This window comes from Pituophis catenifer, unplaced genomic scaffold (assembly GCF_029215685.1).
Source record: "Pituophis catenifer annectens isolate HBS135680 unplaced genomic scaffold, rPitCat1.0.hap2 SCAF_10, whole genome shotgun sequence".
NCBI classification, from domain to species: domain Eukaryota; kingdom Metazoa; phylum Chordata; class Lepidosauria; order Squamata; family Colubridae; genus Pituophis; species Pituophis catenifer.
Genome location: NW_027256890.1, coordinates 25,597,013 through 25,612,050, shown reverse-complemented (window position 1 = coordinate 25,612,050; position 15,038 = coordinate 25,597,013). Strand labels below are relative to the sequence as shown.

At 48.4% G+C, this 15,038-nt stretch overlaps 1 protein-coding gene across 2 annotated transcripts in view; it reads right to left on the bottom strand.

Moving 5' to 3' along the window:
• Nucleotides 1–4,681: 4,681 nt before the first annotated feature.
• Nucleotides 4,682–15,038, bottom strand: part of PLCB3 (phospholipase C beta 3) — a 58,902-nt gene continuing 48,545 nt past the window's right edge. For both annotated transcript variants that reach the window (XM_070951208.1, XM_070951207.1), the window contains exons 23-33: nucleotides 14,473–14,577; nucleotides 13,369–13,460; nucleotides 12,997–13,132; nucleotides 12,803–12,838; nucleotides 12,003–12,183; nucleotides 10,585–10,741; nucleotides 9,763–9,839; nucleotides 8,678–8,767; nucleotides 8,500–8,557; nucleotides 7,448–7,534; nucleotides 4,682–5,794 (exon numbers count right to left, since the gene is read on the bottom strand). In XM_070951208.1, the coding sequence (XP_070807309.1) occupies nucleotides 5,627–5,794; nucleotides 7,448–7,534; nucleotides 8,500–8,557; nucleotides 8,678–8,767; nucleotides 9,763–9,839; nucleotides 10,585–10,741; nucleotides 12,003–12,183; nucleotides 12,803–12,838; nucleotides 12,997–13,132; nucleotides 13,369–13,460; nucleotides 14,473–14,577 (1,187 nt within the window). In that variant the 3' untranslated portion in view covers nucleotides 4,682–5,626. The remainder of the gene's footprint in view (nucleotides 5,795–7,447; nucleotides 7,535–8,499; nucleotides 8,558–8,677; nucleotides 8,768–9,762; nucleotides 9,840–10,584; nucleotides 10,742–12,002; nucleotides 12,184–12,802; nucleotides 12,839–12,996; nucleotides 13,133–13,368; nucleotides 13,461–14,472; nucleotides 14,578–15,038) is intronic.

The window sequence follows — 15,038 nt, the reverse complement described above, 5'->3', positions numbered from 1 at the left end:
TTTGGCCAACGCTCAAGAATTTAAAAAGGGGAGCAGGATCTGTTACCTCTCTCCTCCATCCTGCCCTACTTCAAGCCACGGTTTAATGGAAGGAAGCTTGCTTGTGCCCGGACATCGGAAGGCCATCCGAACCGAGTTTTTGGAACGAAGGAAAGGAATTTTGCACAAAATGCGGTCCTCTTGGTCTCTCATCCATAACGAGGAGAAGGGCCGGGAGGGCCAAGAGGGGGGACAATCCCGAAACTGCCAATTTGTCTTCAAGCACAGTCCAGTCTCTCTTAAAAGCCAACCTTCGCGCTCTTCCCGAAAACAGCACAAAACGTCTCTCCGAACGGCAGAAAAAGGGAACAAAAAAAAAAATTAAGAGCGAAGCTGCTTTTCCCCGTAGCTTTATTTTCTGCCAGGGTTGCTCTGTTTCTGTCATTTTGGGGTGGGGCCCTTTGTACGGAGCCCGAATTTTTATTTTTTTAGCATTGGTTTTACACACCGGCCAAACACAGACGTGCCTCCGCCCGGAGAGGTTATTTATCTTTTTGTGTTTTCATTTCACAACTGAGCCAAAGCGGAGGTAGTCCTTCACTTATGACCACCGTTGGGACTAGAACTTTGGTCGCTAAGCGGGTCATTGAATCGTGTCCAATTTTGTTCACCTCGTTTTGCTGCCGTCGTTAAGTGGATCACGTGGTCATTGATTGAATCACCCCAATTGTACTTCTGTCGAAGCACGTTCTCATCAACGGAGCCAGGCACAATTTTAACTCTCCGGTTGCTTTTAAGTGAAGCGCGCCGTCACGGAGTCAGGCCCGGTTCGATAACTTCCTTTTGGCTGCTGTCGTTAAGTGAATCACGTGGTCGTTAAGCAAACCCGGCTTTCTCCACTGCTTTGTGAAGCTTGCTGAGAAAATCGCGAACAGCATGGGTGACGCCTCCTGCCCTCCCCCACCCCCTCAAGACCCTCCAACCATCGTTAAAACGTACGCCTGAACTTTGGGTCGCGTGATCACGGGGTCGCAAGTGAGAGGACCCCCCCGTTCTAAATCGCTCTGTTCAGTAGTAGCGTCCTAACTTGGAACAGGTCACTAAGCGGATGGTCGTAAGTCGAGGACTACCTGCACTCAAATTCACTTTTGTCGACTGTTGTGTCTCAAGCTGGAATCCCTTGTTTCCATGTATTTTTCACCCCACTGTTCCCTTTTCCTCGCCCCACCAAAATGGGGGGTGCCTCGGGATTCCCCCCAACCCTGTTTGCATGGCAGCTCCTGTGCCCACCCCCCCACCCACAGCCGATCTCTTGCCTCTCCGTCACGTTGTCCCGACGCCCGAAAGTCCGTCTTGGGCCCTTCCCTGCCGTCTGGTTCCCGGCTGTTTGCACCGGGTGACTTCTCTTGCCTGCCTGCGCTAACTTCGGATCTGTTTTCTGTTTTGTGCGTGATATATTTGTGTGAGTTTGTGGTTTTTCTAAAAAAAAAAAAAAAAAAAAAAACCAAAAAACCGAAACATCGAAAATTCCTTTGAGACGGTTGTGCGTTGAACGGTAAAACGGTTTCGCTTGGTTAAAACGGTGCCCGAAAATCTTGTTCCTTCACGGTTTGACCTCCGTCCATGGCTGGAAAGGGAAAGGTGGATCAGTGGTGGGTTCCTCCAGGTTCGGCCGAACCAGTAGCGGTGACGATATGACGTCACCAAACCAGTTCTCTTTGTTCGGGAGCTCCACCCCTGAGGTGGATCTATCAATGAATCTATCCAAAGGGGGGTGGTGTGGTTCTGTAAATCGGACGTACAGCAAGAGCCTTGTAGTCCTTTGGATCTATAAAAGGGATCTGTCAACAGCATTTCTATAAATCAAACCTATAACAAAGGTGGATCTATCAAAAGGGATCTATCAAAGGGGTTTCCCCCCCCCCCCATAAATCGGATTTACAGCAAGAGGGGGTCTATAAAAGGGATCCATCAACAGAGGATTTCTATAAATCAAACATATAACAAGGGTGGATTTATAAAAGGGATCTATCAAAAAGTGGTTCCATAAATTGGACTGATAGCAAGAGGGGATCTATAAAAGGGATCCATCAACAGAGGATTTCTATAAATCAAACAAGGGTGGATCTATAAAAGGGGTCTATAAATAGGATATTTTTTTAAAAAGGGTGGAGCTATAAAAAGAATCTATCAAATGTGGGGGGGGGCTTTCTATGAACCAGATCTATTAAAAGGGTGAACCTATAAATCAAGACTTACGAAAATGGGAGGTTTTGTAAAACTCTTTCCCAAGCTGGTGGCTCTTGAAGGGGTTGGACTACAACACCCATCGTACCCAATTGATACAGCCAATATTTGGCAGGCTATGTGTGTGTGTGTGGCAGAATAATGCGTTGTAAACCCGGGGTGTCCAATCTTGGCAACGGTTAAAGATTGGTGGACTTTAACTCCCAGAATTCCCCAGCCAGCTCTCTCTCTCTCTCTCTCTGTCTCTCTCTCTCTGTCTGTCTGTGTCTCTCTTTGTCTGTGTCTGTCTCTGTGTCTCTGTCTTTCTCTGTCTCTGTGTCTCTCTCTGTGTCTCTGTGTCTCTCTTTCTGTCTCTATCCGTCTCTGTCTCTGTGTGTCTCTCTTTCTCTGTCTCTGTCTCTGTCTCTGTCTGTCTGTGTCTGTGTCTCTTTCTGTGTCTCTCTTTGTCTCTCTCTGTGTGTCTCTTTGTCTGTGTTTGTCTCTGTGTCTCTGTCTTTCTCTGTCTCTGTGTCTCTCTCTGTGTCTCTCTGTGTCTCTCTTTCTGTCTCTATCCGTCTCTGTCTCTGTGTGTCTCTCTTTCTCTGTCTCTGTCTCTGTCTGTCTGTGTCTGTGTCTCTTTCTCTGTGTCTCTCTTTGTCTCTCTCTGTGTGTCTCTTTGTCTGTGTCTGTCTCTGTGTCTCTGTCTTTCTCTGTCTCTGTGTCTCTGTGTCTCTCTGTGTCTCTCTTTCTGTCTCTATCCGTCTCTGTCTCTGTGTGTCTCTCTTTCTCTGTCTCTGTCTCTGTCTCTGTCTCTGTCTGTCTGTGTCTGTGTCTCTTTCTCTGTGTCTCTCTTTGTCTCTCTCTCTGTGTCTCTTTGTCTGTGTCTGTCTGTCTGTGTCTCTCTGTCTTTGTCTCTCTCTCTGTGTCTCTATCTCTCTGTGTCTGTCTCTCTGTGTCTGTCTCTTTGTGTCTCTGTGTGTCTCTGTCTCTGTGTGTCTCTATCCGTCTCTGTCTCTGTGTGTCTCTCTTTGTCTGTGTCTGTCTCTTTGTGTCTCTGTCTCTCTGTGTGTCTCTATCTGTCTCTCTCTCTCTCTGTGTCTCTGTCTTTCTCTGTCTGTCTCTCTCTTTTTCTGTCTCTCCGTCTCTGTCTCTGTGTATCTCTCTTTCTGTCTCTGTCTGTCTGTCTGTCTGTCTCTTTCTCTGTCTTTCTCTTTCTCTGTCTGTCTGTGTGTCACTGTGCCTCTCTCTTCTCTGTCTTCCCCTATCTGCTCCATCTTCTAAACACACCCCCTCCGTCTCTCTCGCCCTTCATTTCCAACCCCCTGAAGTTTTCCTCTGCCCTCCCTGCGCAACCGCCTCTACGCGCGACCCAGGGGAGAGCAGCAGAACTGTGTGCAAATCTACGGTATGTATGTGCAAAAAAAAAACCTGATTTGGGGTCACCAGACTACAAAAAAAGATGTTGGAAACTTTGGAAAAAGTTCAGAGAAGAGCGACTATGATGGTCAAAGGCCCGGAGACTAAACCATAGGAAGAACGGTTGCAGGAACTGGGTATGTCTAGTTTAATGAAAATAAGGACTAGGGGAGACTTGATAGCAGTCTTCCAATATCTCAGGGGCTGCCCCAAAGAAGAGGGAGTCAAGCTATTCTCCAAAGCCCCTGAGGGCAGGACAAGAAGCAATGGATGGAAACTAATCAAAGAGATAAGCAACCTAGAACTAAGGAGGAATTTATGGAAAGTTAGAACAATTAACCAGTGGAACAGCTTGCCACCAGAAATCATTGGATGTTTTCAAGAAGAGAGTAGACAGTCACTTATCTGAAATAGTATAGTTTTTTTTTAAAAAAAAATTTGATTTATATGCCGCCCTTCTCCGGAGACTCAGGGCGGCTTACAATGCGCTAAGCAATAGCCTTCATACTTTTGTATATTTATACAAAGTCAGCTTATTGCCCCCACAAACTGGGTCCTCATTTCACCTACCTTAGAAAGGATGGAAGGCTGAGTCAACCTTGAGCCTGGTGAGATTCGAACCTGCAGTAATTGCAGGCAGCTGGTCTTAATAACAGGGTGCTTTAGACCACTGTACTACCAAGGCTGTCTGCTTGAGCAGCCCTCCAAGGTCCTTTCCAGCTCATTCATCATTTAACGACCCCATAATCCCTTGCGGGATGGAGTCTAGACAACTGAATGGAGCTAAGCAGAGTGTTTTACTGACCGGATGCCCTTCCTGTCGCCAATGCGGAGTTTTGTTCTGCAGACTCTCATTGAGAGAAATATTTGCCTTTACCTAGAATCGAACTCACAGCCTCCGGATTGTGAGGCGAGAGCGCCACCTCTAGGCCACCGCCCCACTCTCCCTTCTCCCAGCTCATTCATTCTATTCAAACCCTCTTAGCCGGATGCAAAACCGAGCCATTCTATGCCATTAGGAGAGAGGGGGGTGGGAGGGGGGGGCAAGAATCCGACGAGAGACCGCTGAATTACAAGTTTATTACTCAAACGTTTAAAAAATAAAATAAAAAAAGACAAAGAGAAATAACAGCAAACAATGCCATTCCGGAGAAAAAAGAGACAAGGTTGAGCGGACGGCGGCCGACTCTGACCCTCTCCTCTTTGTACCCATCCCGGAAGCAGCGGTGACGGATGGACCGACCTGCCTACTACATTTTTAACTTTTTTGTCCCTTTTCCCTCGCCGTAATTTGTTCCCGGACAGCCTTCCACCCAACCCAGTGCACCGCGACCCCCTCTCCGGGTATCCTCTGCTTCCCCACTCCCTTATGCAGCTGGCAAAGCCCATCCAGCTGCAGGGAAGATGGAAAAAATGACATTTCCCTTTTTTTTCTTTCTCAAGCTATTGTGCTTTAAAAAAAAAAAGAAAAGAAAAAAAAAAAGGAGGGGTGCATTTAAAATAGCCCTTTGCTCCCCTTCTACCCCGCAAGAAAAAAAATTGCCCTCGTCTCTAATCGTGCATTCAAAAGGACGCGGGGACGAGCAGTGTTGTGTGTTTTTCCACTGGCACCACGGCGTGCATATTACGTGGACACGGGTGTGGGTGCGTGCATACATTTCAGGAGGGGGGGAGAGTGGATTGTCCAACCGTTGCCCCCTTCCCTGCCAAAAGTCTCCCACGGAGAAGTGGGAGGAGACACATCACAAGTTAGCAATTAAAACAAAAAAAAAAAAAACCCCACAAAGTTAAAAAAATAAAACTTTTTTTTAAAAAGAAAAGGAAAGGAAACCAGAAGTGCCTTTTTAGTGTGTTTTTGTCGGCCGGTCCTGCCCCTCCCCCTCCCCACATGTGGGGTGCGTTTAACATGCAAAGGTGCTACCTCCCGCCCCCACCCATGCTTCTCGTTGGCAGCTGTGCTGGCCGGCCGGCCTTCGGGGACGGTCCCTTACTCTCCCGTTGAGATTCACAGGACCGTCAGCTCGTCTTCTTCGGGGGCCAAGGAGCTGACGCTGGCGCCGGGGGAGTGCCCGTTGCTGACCCCCCCGTCGAGTTCTTCCTGCAGGAATCGGCCGATCTCTTGGGTCAGGGAGGAGCCCTCCAGCTGCCACTCTTGTTCCAGCTGGGCTATCAACTAGGAAAGAGATAGAGAAGGAGGGAATCGGTGGTGGGATTCAGCCGGTTCGGGGAAACCGGTAGTTTAATTGCTAGCTGGCCCAGCCTCTTCCAGGAGTCTCTACGCGCCCCATTTTGGCTCCCAGGTAAGTGCAGGGAGGCCTCCTAAGCCCAAAATGGGGTGCGGAGGGGATGGTGCCCCCCCACGGCCCATTTTTGCTCCCAGGAGGCTTCAGGGAGGCCTCGTAGGCCCAAAACGGGGGGCAGGGAGGAGGGTCCCCCTCCTGTGGCCCGTTTTTATTTCCAGGGGGGTGCAGGAAGGTGAGTACTGCCTATCACAGCCCCTGGCCAGGCCCACCATGGCCATGCCCACCCGGTCATTAGGGCAGAGAACCGGTTGATCCAAAATACATTTGAGTTGGCAGCTGTTAGTCTTACTGGGTGGAGACCGAAGCAGACAAACTAATTCTACATTACTAAGAAGTTACCGGAAAGGTCTGAAAATATAAGTCTCTTGCTGTCTCTATTACCGCCTGAGAAACTGAGCCCGCTTGCCTCGCTTACAGATAGTCCTCGACTTACGACAGTTCGGTTTAGTGACTGTTTGAAATCACAACAGCACTGGACAAAAAGGGACTCGAGACCGATTTTCACACTTAACAACCGTCCCCCTGGTCACGTGATGTACATTTGGATGCTTGACCACCGACTCGCATTTATGACGGTGGCAGTATTCCAGGATCATGTGATCCCCTTTGGCCACTTTCTGACAATGGGGAAGCCAGATTCACTTAACAACCGTTGTCACTAACTGAACAGCTGCAGTGATTTGACTTAGCGACTGTGGCACAACAAGTCGTAAAACGGGGCAAAACTCACTTAACCAATGTCTCGGTTAACAACGGAAATGTTGGGCTCAATTGTGGTTGTAAGTCGAGGACTACCTTTATTATGCAGCTCAGGGCTCAGCTGTCTCTTATCGGACTGTTCCCTTGGCAGCATCTCTTCCCACCCAGCTCTTTCCCACATTCTAGCTGTCTCCTTTACAACCCATGAAACTAGGGGGGGTCCCTTCTGAGCCTCTTGCCCTGCCTGTTACACATCTGAGGGCTATGCTGTCTCTTATCTGACTGTTCCTGGGTAGGATCTTTTTGCTCTGTTTCCCAAAGTCTTTCCCACATACCTACACCACTCTGAACTCTTTCCATACATCTAGATTTTCCTCCTCCTCCTTTACATCCTGGGAAACTAGGGAGAGTCCCCTTCTGAGTCTTTCTCCACCCATTATGCAGCCGAGGGCTCGGCTGTCTCTTATCTGACTGTTCCCTTGGCAGCATCTCTTCACCCTGTCTCCCAAGGTCTTTCTCCTTTATATCCTGGGAAACTAGGGAGGGTCCCTTCTGAATCTTTTGCCCTGTCCATTATGAAGCCGAGGGCTCAGCTGTCTCTTATCTGACTGTTCCCTCGGCAGCATCTTAGTCTCCTCTCCCAAGATCTTCCCCACATACCATTCCAGCCGTCTCTTTTACATCTAGGGAGGGTCCCTTCTAAACCTATCCATTATGCAGCCAAGGGCTCGGCTGTCTTTTATCTGTTCCCTCGGCCGCATCTCTTAGCCCCGTCTCCCAAGGTCCAAAATTGGTCTTGGTGAACCCTTTATAAAATCACTCACCCGTGGCTCTTCTTCCTCAATCAATCGCACAAGTTCCTGGTGTCCCAAAAGTAGCTTCTCCTGGCGTCGTTTCTGGGCCTCTTCAAGCTGGGGGATTGAAAAAAAAAAAGAGAGAGAAAATAAGCCAAGGGATAGAAGAACAGCCTTCCGAATTCATCAGCTGGTTCACCACCAATTCTTTTTTCCAGGGGAATCAAAGCTGCTCCTGTTTTGTTTGCTCCAATCTATAGACTACTGCAAGGGTGATTGCCTTGGGACCGCTCCTTGAAGACCATCCAGAAATAGTTCAGAATTTGGGAGTAGATTAATCTTGAAGATGAGTTCTTTCCCCCACCCCACCCCATTTTTGGAGGGGTATGTGTGTGTGCTCAGATCAACTCAAAACATCAGTCCAATAAATTAAGATTTATCCGGAATTGTATCCTTCTCCCCCTTCTTTGCTACACATCTGGAAAAATTTGTAAAGCTTTAATTTAGTTTACTATTTGGTGGTAGTGGGGGTGTTTGATACTTATTTACAGTAGTGTTGTAGTATGTTTCGTTGTGCGAGAGCAGGGTTGGGATTCAACCGGTTCGGGAGAACCGATGCTAATTTTACATCTGGTTCGCCGAACCGGTAGTTACAAGAACTGGCTGGCCCTTCCCACCCTGCCCCGCTCCTCCCAGAAATCTCCACATGGACCATTTTGGATGCCAGGTAAGTGCAGGGCCCACGCGGAGGCTCTGGGAGGGCAAAAATGGGCCTCCTGGAAGTCTAGAAACGGGCCCGTTTCCGCGCTCTGGAAGGGAGGCCGTTTTCACCCTCCCGGAGACTCGAGAAAAGCCTCCGGAGCTTGGGGAGGATGAAAATGACCACCACCCCCCGTGGTGCAGGAGGCCGAGTAGGCCATGCCCACCAAGGCCACGCTCACCCAGCAACCGGGCAGAGAACCGGTTGCTAAGAATTTTAAATCCCACCCCTGTGCGAGAGCGATAGCGTCTTTGGCTCCCGTTATAAAAAAGGAAATTGAACATAGCAATGACGAAAATGAGAGGGCTGTTTAGATGCTTACCCTCCGAATGGAGTTTACGGACTCCGTGATATGCCTTCTGTTTATCTCGGTTAACTCCCTGGGGAGAGACAAACCAGGTTAAGGACAATCCCTAACTTGCTTGGCTCACCCATTACAAAACACCGTACGATTTGGGTTTTCTTTAGCGCCCCCCCCATCGTCCCCCGTCTTAACTCACACGTCTTTTTTGCTCCTCTCGCGAGATTTCGCTTCCGTGATACTGTTGTGCCGTTTCCGATCCAGGATTTTCTGCAGCTCCTTCTTCTCTCTAAACACGAAAAGCAACGGTGGGGCAGGTTAGCGCTTATCCTACGAATGATCTTTTCTCTCCAGTCCTACAGAGTTTCCGCGAGGCAGTGAGATGCCAGATGGAGCTAGATGTTTATTATAAAAAGTACATTTTTTAAATTTTCGCTGTTCTGGTGGATTTTTCTCCACCTACCCCCGCTCTTCTAGGACAGCAAAATTTAAGCCTACGAGAACCATCGTTCAGATAGACCTGGACTTACAACAGCTTTGTTTAGTGACTGTTCAAAGTTACAACAGCACTTAGGACCGTTTTTCCCACTTATAATCGCTATAGCATCCCCAGAGTTAGGCAATCAAAATTCAGACGCTTGGCCACCAACTCCTATTTATGACGTTTGCAGTGTCCTGTGGGGCGGGGGGTTTATGTAATTTTGCCACCTTCGGACAAGCAAAGTCAGTGAGGAAGCCGGATTCACTCAGCAACTTTGTTTCCTCACTTAACAACTGCATTGATTCGCTTAACAACTGTGGCAAGGAAACTCGTCAAATGGGGGCAAAACTCACTTAACGGTCTCGGTTAACCACCGAAATTTGGGGGATCCACTGCAGTTGTAATTTGAGGGCTACCAGTATGGCTAAGAAGGGGAATTAACTGCCTGATCAAGTTCAAAAAATATTTTTTCTGAAGTCCCTGAAACTACACCCCGAGGGCAGGGGTGGGATTCTACCGGTTCGTGCGAACCGGTAGCTCCGACAATCAGGTGGGCCTGCCTGCCTGCCTCTGCGCTTTACTGATCTATATCTTCTCAGCTGATTCGTGTGGCGCCTCAGGTGTGTTACTCCCCAACAGTAACGCGGAAGGTAAATTTTTGTAAAACTGTACATGCGCTCATAGCACGTGATCACCAAACCGGCAGGATCCCATCACTGCCCGAGGGGGAACCAAAGATGGCGGGATGAAAAGAAAGGCGAAATTCCCACGCTCGTGTCATTTCTCATCGCGTGACGACTCACTTCTCGCTCGTTTCTTTCAGCTTCTTCAGTTGCGCTGTTTGGTAATCCTGTGCGATTTCTCTTAAGCGCTGCTGGGCCTGAGGAAGACGCCAAAAGAAAGAAAGAACAGGGAATTTAAAAACAAAAAACAAAATCTAGCACCTATTTGGGTCAGGTGTACATGAAAAAGCCGGTCGAATTACTGGCTGTCCTTGACTTACGACAGCTCATTTAGTGACCGTTCCAGGTTACAACGGCACTCCAAGTTATTTATTTAACTATTTATTTGTACATTTTATTCATACTAGATTTATTTGCCACCCATCTCGCCTCAGGACTGGGGTACTTACTATATTTCTATCGTATCTTTATATTTCCATTTAATTCCATTCCATTACACCCTTCTTTCCAAATTCCTTACCTTTATATTAATTCGTTTTACGCCTCCTTTCTCCCCGTTTTTCTTACTACATTTCCATCTTGTTTTTTACATCTTCGTTCAATTCATTTTCCCCAAAATTTTTCAAGATATTACTTTTCATGTCTATCTCGTCTCTAACCATTGATAAAAATTGCCCCCGTACCTTAAAATACTCCGATTCTTCCTTTTCTTTAATTGCCAATGTTAATCTATTCATTTCTGCACATTCCAATGTTTTCTTAATTACTTCTCCCACGGTAAGGATTTTCTCTGCTTCCCAATTTTGTGCAAATACAATCCTCGCTGCAGTTATAACATGTATATATTTTCTTTACTAAGTTTCTCTGGTAAGACACCCAATAGGAACGGTAGGGAAGGTAAGTAGATTTCACCCCTGATAGAGGCCACTGTGTATAGGATACCTGGTGCAGGTGTTCTCGCTTCAACTCCCTCTCCAGCTGGTGCTGAGGCTCGCGGAGTCGTAGCAGACCCTGCATCTGCCATTCCTGAAGGTCGTTTTTCCGTTGAGTTTCTTCGTGGTCCTGCCCTTGCCGGGATCCCTCTAAAGAGCTTTGAGATCTACCAACAAACAGAAGACACGAGAGCTGTGTTCACATTATCTCAGGGGCTGCCTCAAAATGTGCTTTTTTTTTTTTTTCAGGAGGCCACTGGACTTTGTTTTTTTTTTCCTTTTCTTTTGAAGACGAATTCATGAGAGACGAAGGGCAATTTTCTGCAAAACGGTTCTGCAGTCTGGAAATATTCAAATTGAACCAAAGTTTTTGAATTCTCTAACCCTGTCTGAAGGCTCTGCTCCAAAAATATTCTGCGTGGCACTCTGCTCTCATTCTTGCTTTCTGCAGGAAGAACCTGCATTCCATTCTCTAAAGAAAGAAGAAATCTGCTCTAAATCTTCTTTTCTGCATGGAAAAAAAAAAAGCTCTAAATCTCATTTTCGGCATGGAAAAAATAGTCTACATCTTCTTTTCTGCATGGAAAAAAAATAACCTAAATATCCTTTTTCTGCATGGAAAAATATGCCCTAAAATCTCCTTTTCTGCAGGAAAAAAAAAAGCTCTAAATCTCATTTTCGGCATGGAAAAAATAGTCTACATCTTCTTTTCTGCATGGAAAAAAAATAACCTAAATATCCTTTTTCTGCATGGAAAAATATGCCCTAAAATCTCCTTTTCTGCAGGGGGAAAAAAATGCTCTAAATCTCATTTTCTGCATGGAAAACTGGCTGTTAATCTCCATTTTGGCCTAAAGTGGTTGCTCTAAATCTTCTTTTCTGCCTAGTAAATCGGCCTTTAAGTCTCTTTTTTTTTCTGCATGAAGAATCTGCTGTAAATCTCCTTTTTGGCACGGAGAATCTGTCCTACTTCTCATTTTCAGCCTGGGAAAAATAGAGCTAAATCTCTCTTTCAAGCGGAGAAAACTGGCTTGTAATTCTTCCTCGCATGGCAAATCTCATCTACATCCCTTTCTCTCCGATTCTAGGATCGGCACGTGCCAAAAATCTGGTATTCTCACCAGTGGTGGGATTAAAATAATTTAACAACCGGTTCTCTGCCCTAATGACTGGCTGGGTGGGCGTGGCCAGAGGTATGACAGGAAGCACTCGGCCTCCCGCGCCCCCCCGGGAGCAAAAACGGGCCGCGAGGGGGGCATGCCTCACCCCCTGAGCCCCGTTTTGGGCCTAGTAGGCCTCCCTGCACTCACCTGGGAGCCAAAAGGGGGCACATGAGGACTCCTGGAAGGGGTAGGAAGGGGCGGGGCCAGCCAGAAATTTAAGTACCCGCTTCACCCAAACCGGCTGAATCCCACCACTGATTCTCACCCTTCCCGGCTACGCAACCGGCTTCTTTCCAGAGTTAGCTGCGTGCTCTGCTTTTTGTTGAGGCTGCAAATTTTTTTCATGTGCTTGCGACGAAGCTCCTTCAGTTCCCGATACTGCTTCTTCAGCAATTTCACGAAAGCCTTTTGCTGCCTCAGTTCTTCCACGGAAGGTGGAGAGACCTCTGGAAAGGAAGGGAGAGCACACAGCACGAGGGTTTGCGGAGTCCAAGCGAGAAGGACAGGGGAGAAGACGGGCGCGTGAGAGGCGACGCGAGTGACAGATCGGGCCATTTGCTGCTTCTCCGTTACTCGAGTTTCTCTCTGCTTTAATGTGGACTAGGAACTTGAGTGGATTTTTAAAAAATATTTATTTGTTCCATGTATAGGCTCACGGATAAATCGACTCTAGCAAGCTTACGAAATAGGAAATTTAAACAGACGCATAATCCTCAACGTTGGGAACTTCCATTGCTTAAATAAGGCGGTTGTTAGGGAGTTATGACTGTTTTTGCTGTGGTTCTTAAATGAATCACCGTCAGTTTTAGGTGAATCATCTGGTCACTAAGTAAATCTGGCTCACCCCTATAACCTTGCTTGCCGGGAAGGTCGCAAATGGCGATCATGAATGACCTTGGAAGCTGTAACCGTTGTAAAATATATGCCGGTTGCAAAGTGTCTGAATTTTGATCACATGGGAAAGGCTGTGATGGTCGTAACTGCAAGGACCGGCCATAAGTTGTAAATTGCTGTCAACGGGCATCCCTTGGTGCTGAGGGGGCTGGCAACACAGCCTCAACTTACCTGCCAAGACACTAGCGATTAAGTCATCCCTCTGCCCTAGAAGAGGGAGGAAAATGGACTTTTAGCACCTTCTCAATACCCCCCCAAACTTTCCCACGGTGGGCAAAAATACCCCCCCCCCCAATTCCAGCAGCCAACTGGAATTTTATGGGGTGAGGAAATGTCTCAACTCAGGATCTTCTTTCGGTCTTTACCTTGACTGGGGACGATGCTGGGGGTCCGAGTTGGGGGTAGGACATCCGGGAGGGGTTTCTGGACCTCTCGGGACGGCCCCATGGGGTTGCAAGAGGGACTCCTCAACAGGCATTCCTTCGGCTTCTCCACATTCTCCTGCCCGACGGGGGAGATATGGGGAAGTGAAGTTGGGGGGAGGCACTCCCAGCATCTCCTCCCTCCCCGGGACCCCAATTAGGTCTGCGATGCTCGCCGAGGCCGTCCTGTCCAAAAATTGACTCGGCGACGTAAAGCGAGAATCTCCCGTGGATTTCCACCACCACCACTCCCCGGTAACCTGTCCGTCTCGTTGCACGTCGTTTTTTCCTTCCGTCCCGTCTAGGAATCCTCACCTCGCTCTCCCCCATCAGGGCGGCCAGCTGCTTGGCTCGTTGGTCCATTAAGCTAACGTGCTTAATTGGGTTAATTAAAGCCTCGGCGTAATCTGAGGAGGGAAGAAAGAGAGCCGTAAACCCCACTGCTTTCCTAAAAAAACCAACCAACCAGGGTTTGGGATTAGACAGGGATTAGACAAGGATTAGACTGGGATATCTGGAGAATCCAGTTCAAATCCTCAGATCCTTGCTTTCTCTGTCGCACACCCGCACAGCCGTGTGAGGCTGTTGTTAAGTGAGACAGTTGTTAAGTGAGTTTTGCCCCGTTTTATGATGTTTATACGCCACCGTTATTAAGTGAAACACTGCAGCTTTTATAATGTAAAAACATTGCCGTCGTAATGTTGATCGGTCACTAAACAAACAGGTTGTAAGTCGAATACTACCTGTGTGGTTTTGGTTGGCTGATTTGATCTACCTGGCAGGGCTGATGGCATCACAGCATTCCCCACCAGGGGTGGGATTCAAAAATTTTAGCATCTGGTTCTCTACTCGGTTGCTGGGTGGGCGTAGCCAGGGTGGGCATGGCCTATTCGGCCTCCTGCACCACGGCGGGGATGGCCGTTTTCGCCCTCTCTAGGCGCTGGAGGTTTTCCTTGAGCCTCCGGGAGGGCGAAAACGGCTTCCCCCAGACTCCAGAGGCCGGAAACGGACTCGTTTCCCGACTTCCGTTACTTCCGGTAGGCCTGTTTTTTGCCCTCCCCAGGTTCTAGAGGCTTTCCTCGACCTTCTGAAGGGCGAAAACGGCCTTCCCCGGGCTCCAGAGGCCCTCAGGAGGCCGGAAACGCGTCCGTTTCCAGACTTCAGGGAGGCCTGATTTTCGCCCTCCTAGAGTCTTCGCGCGGGCCCTGCACTTCCCTGGCAACCATAATGGGCCGCGTAGAGACTCCTGGGAGGGGAGGGGAGGGATGGGCGGTTCCAGCCAGTCCTTGCAACTACTGTTTCAGCGAACCAGAGTAAAATTAGCATCCGGTCCGAACCAGCTGAATCCCATCCCTGGTGCCACCCCTGGGCTCCACCCCCTTCCCAGGAAGGACCCACCCCCTTCCCCCAAGCCATTACTTTGATGGTCATCGGGAATATAGTCGCAAGCTTCTGTGTAGACCAGCAAGGCTGGGAGACAGAGGGGCTGGTTGCTTTCGCTGCGCAGGCAAATATAGTGGTACCCTGAGAAAGAGAAAACAAGACACGCACAAACACGAAAAAACACACAAGATTAGCCCAGAAGTGTTAAGAATATTTTTTATAGAGCCAGTTTGGTCTATTGGTGAAGGCACTAGGTAGAAAACAGGAGACGGTGAGTTCTAGTCCCGCCAGGCGTGAAAGCCGGCTGGGTAACTTTGGGCCAATAATCAGGAGACTGGGAGTTCTAGTCCTGCCTTAGGCACAAAAGCCGGCTGGGTAACTTTGGGCCAATAATGAGGAGACTGGGAGTTCTAGTCCTGCCTTAGGCGTGAAAGTCAGCTAGGTGACTTTTGGGCCAATCACCAGGTGATGGGGAGTTCTAGTCCTGTTTCAGGCATGAAAGCAACTGAATGGGTGAATCACCAGGAAACTGGGAGTTCTAGTCCCGCCTTAGGTGTGAAAGCCAGCTGGGTGACTTTGGGCCAATCATCAGGAGACTGGGA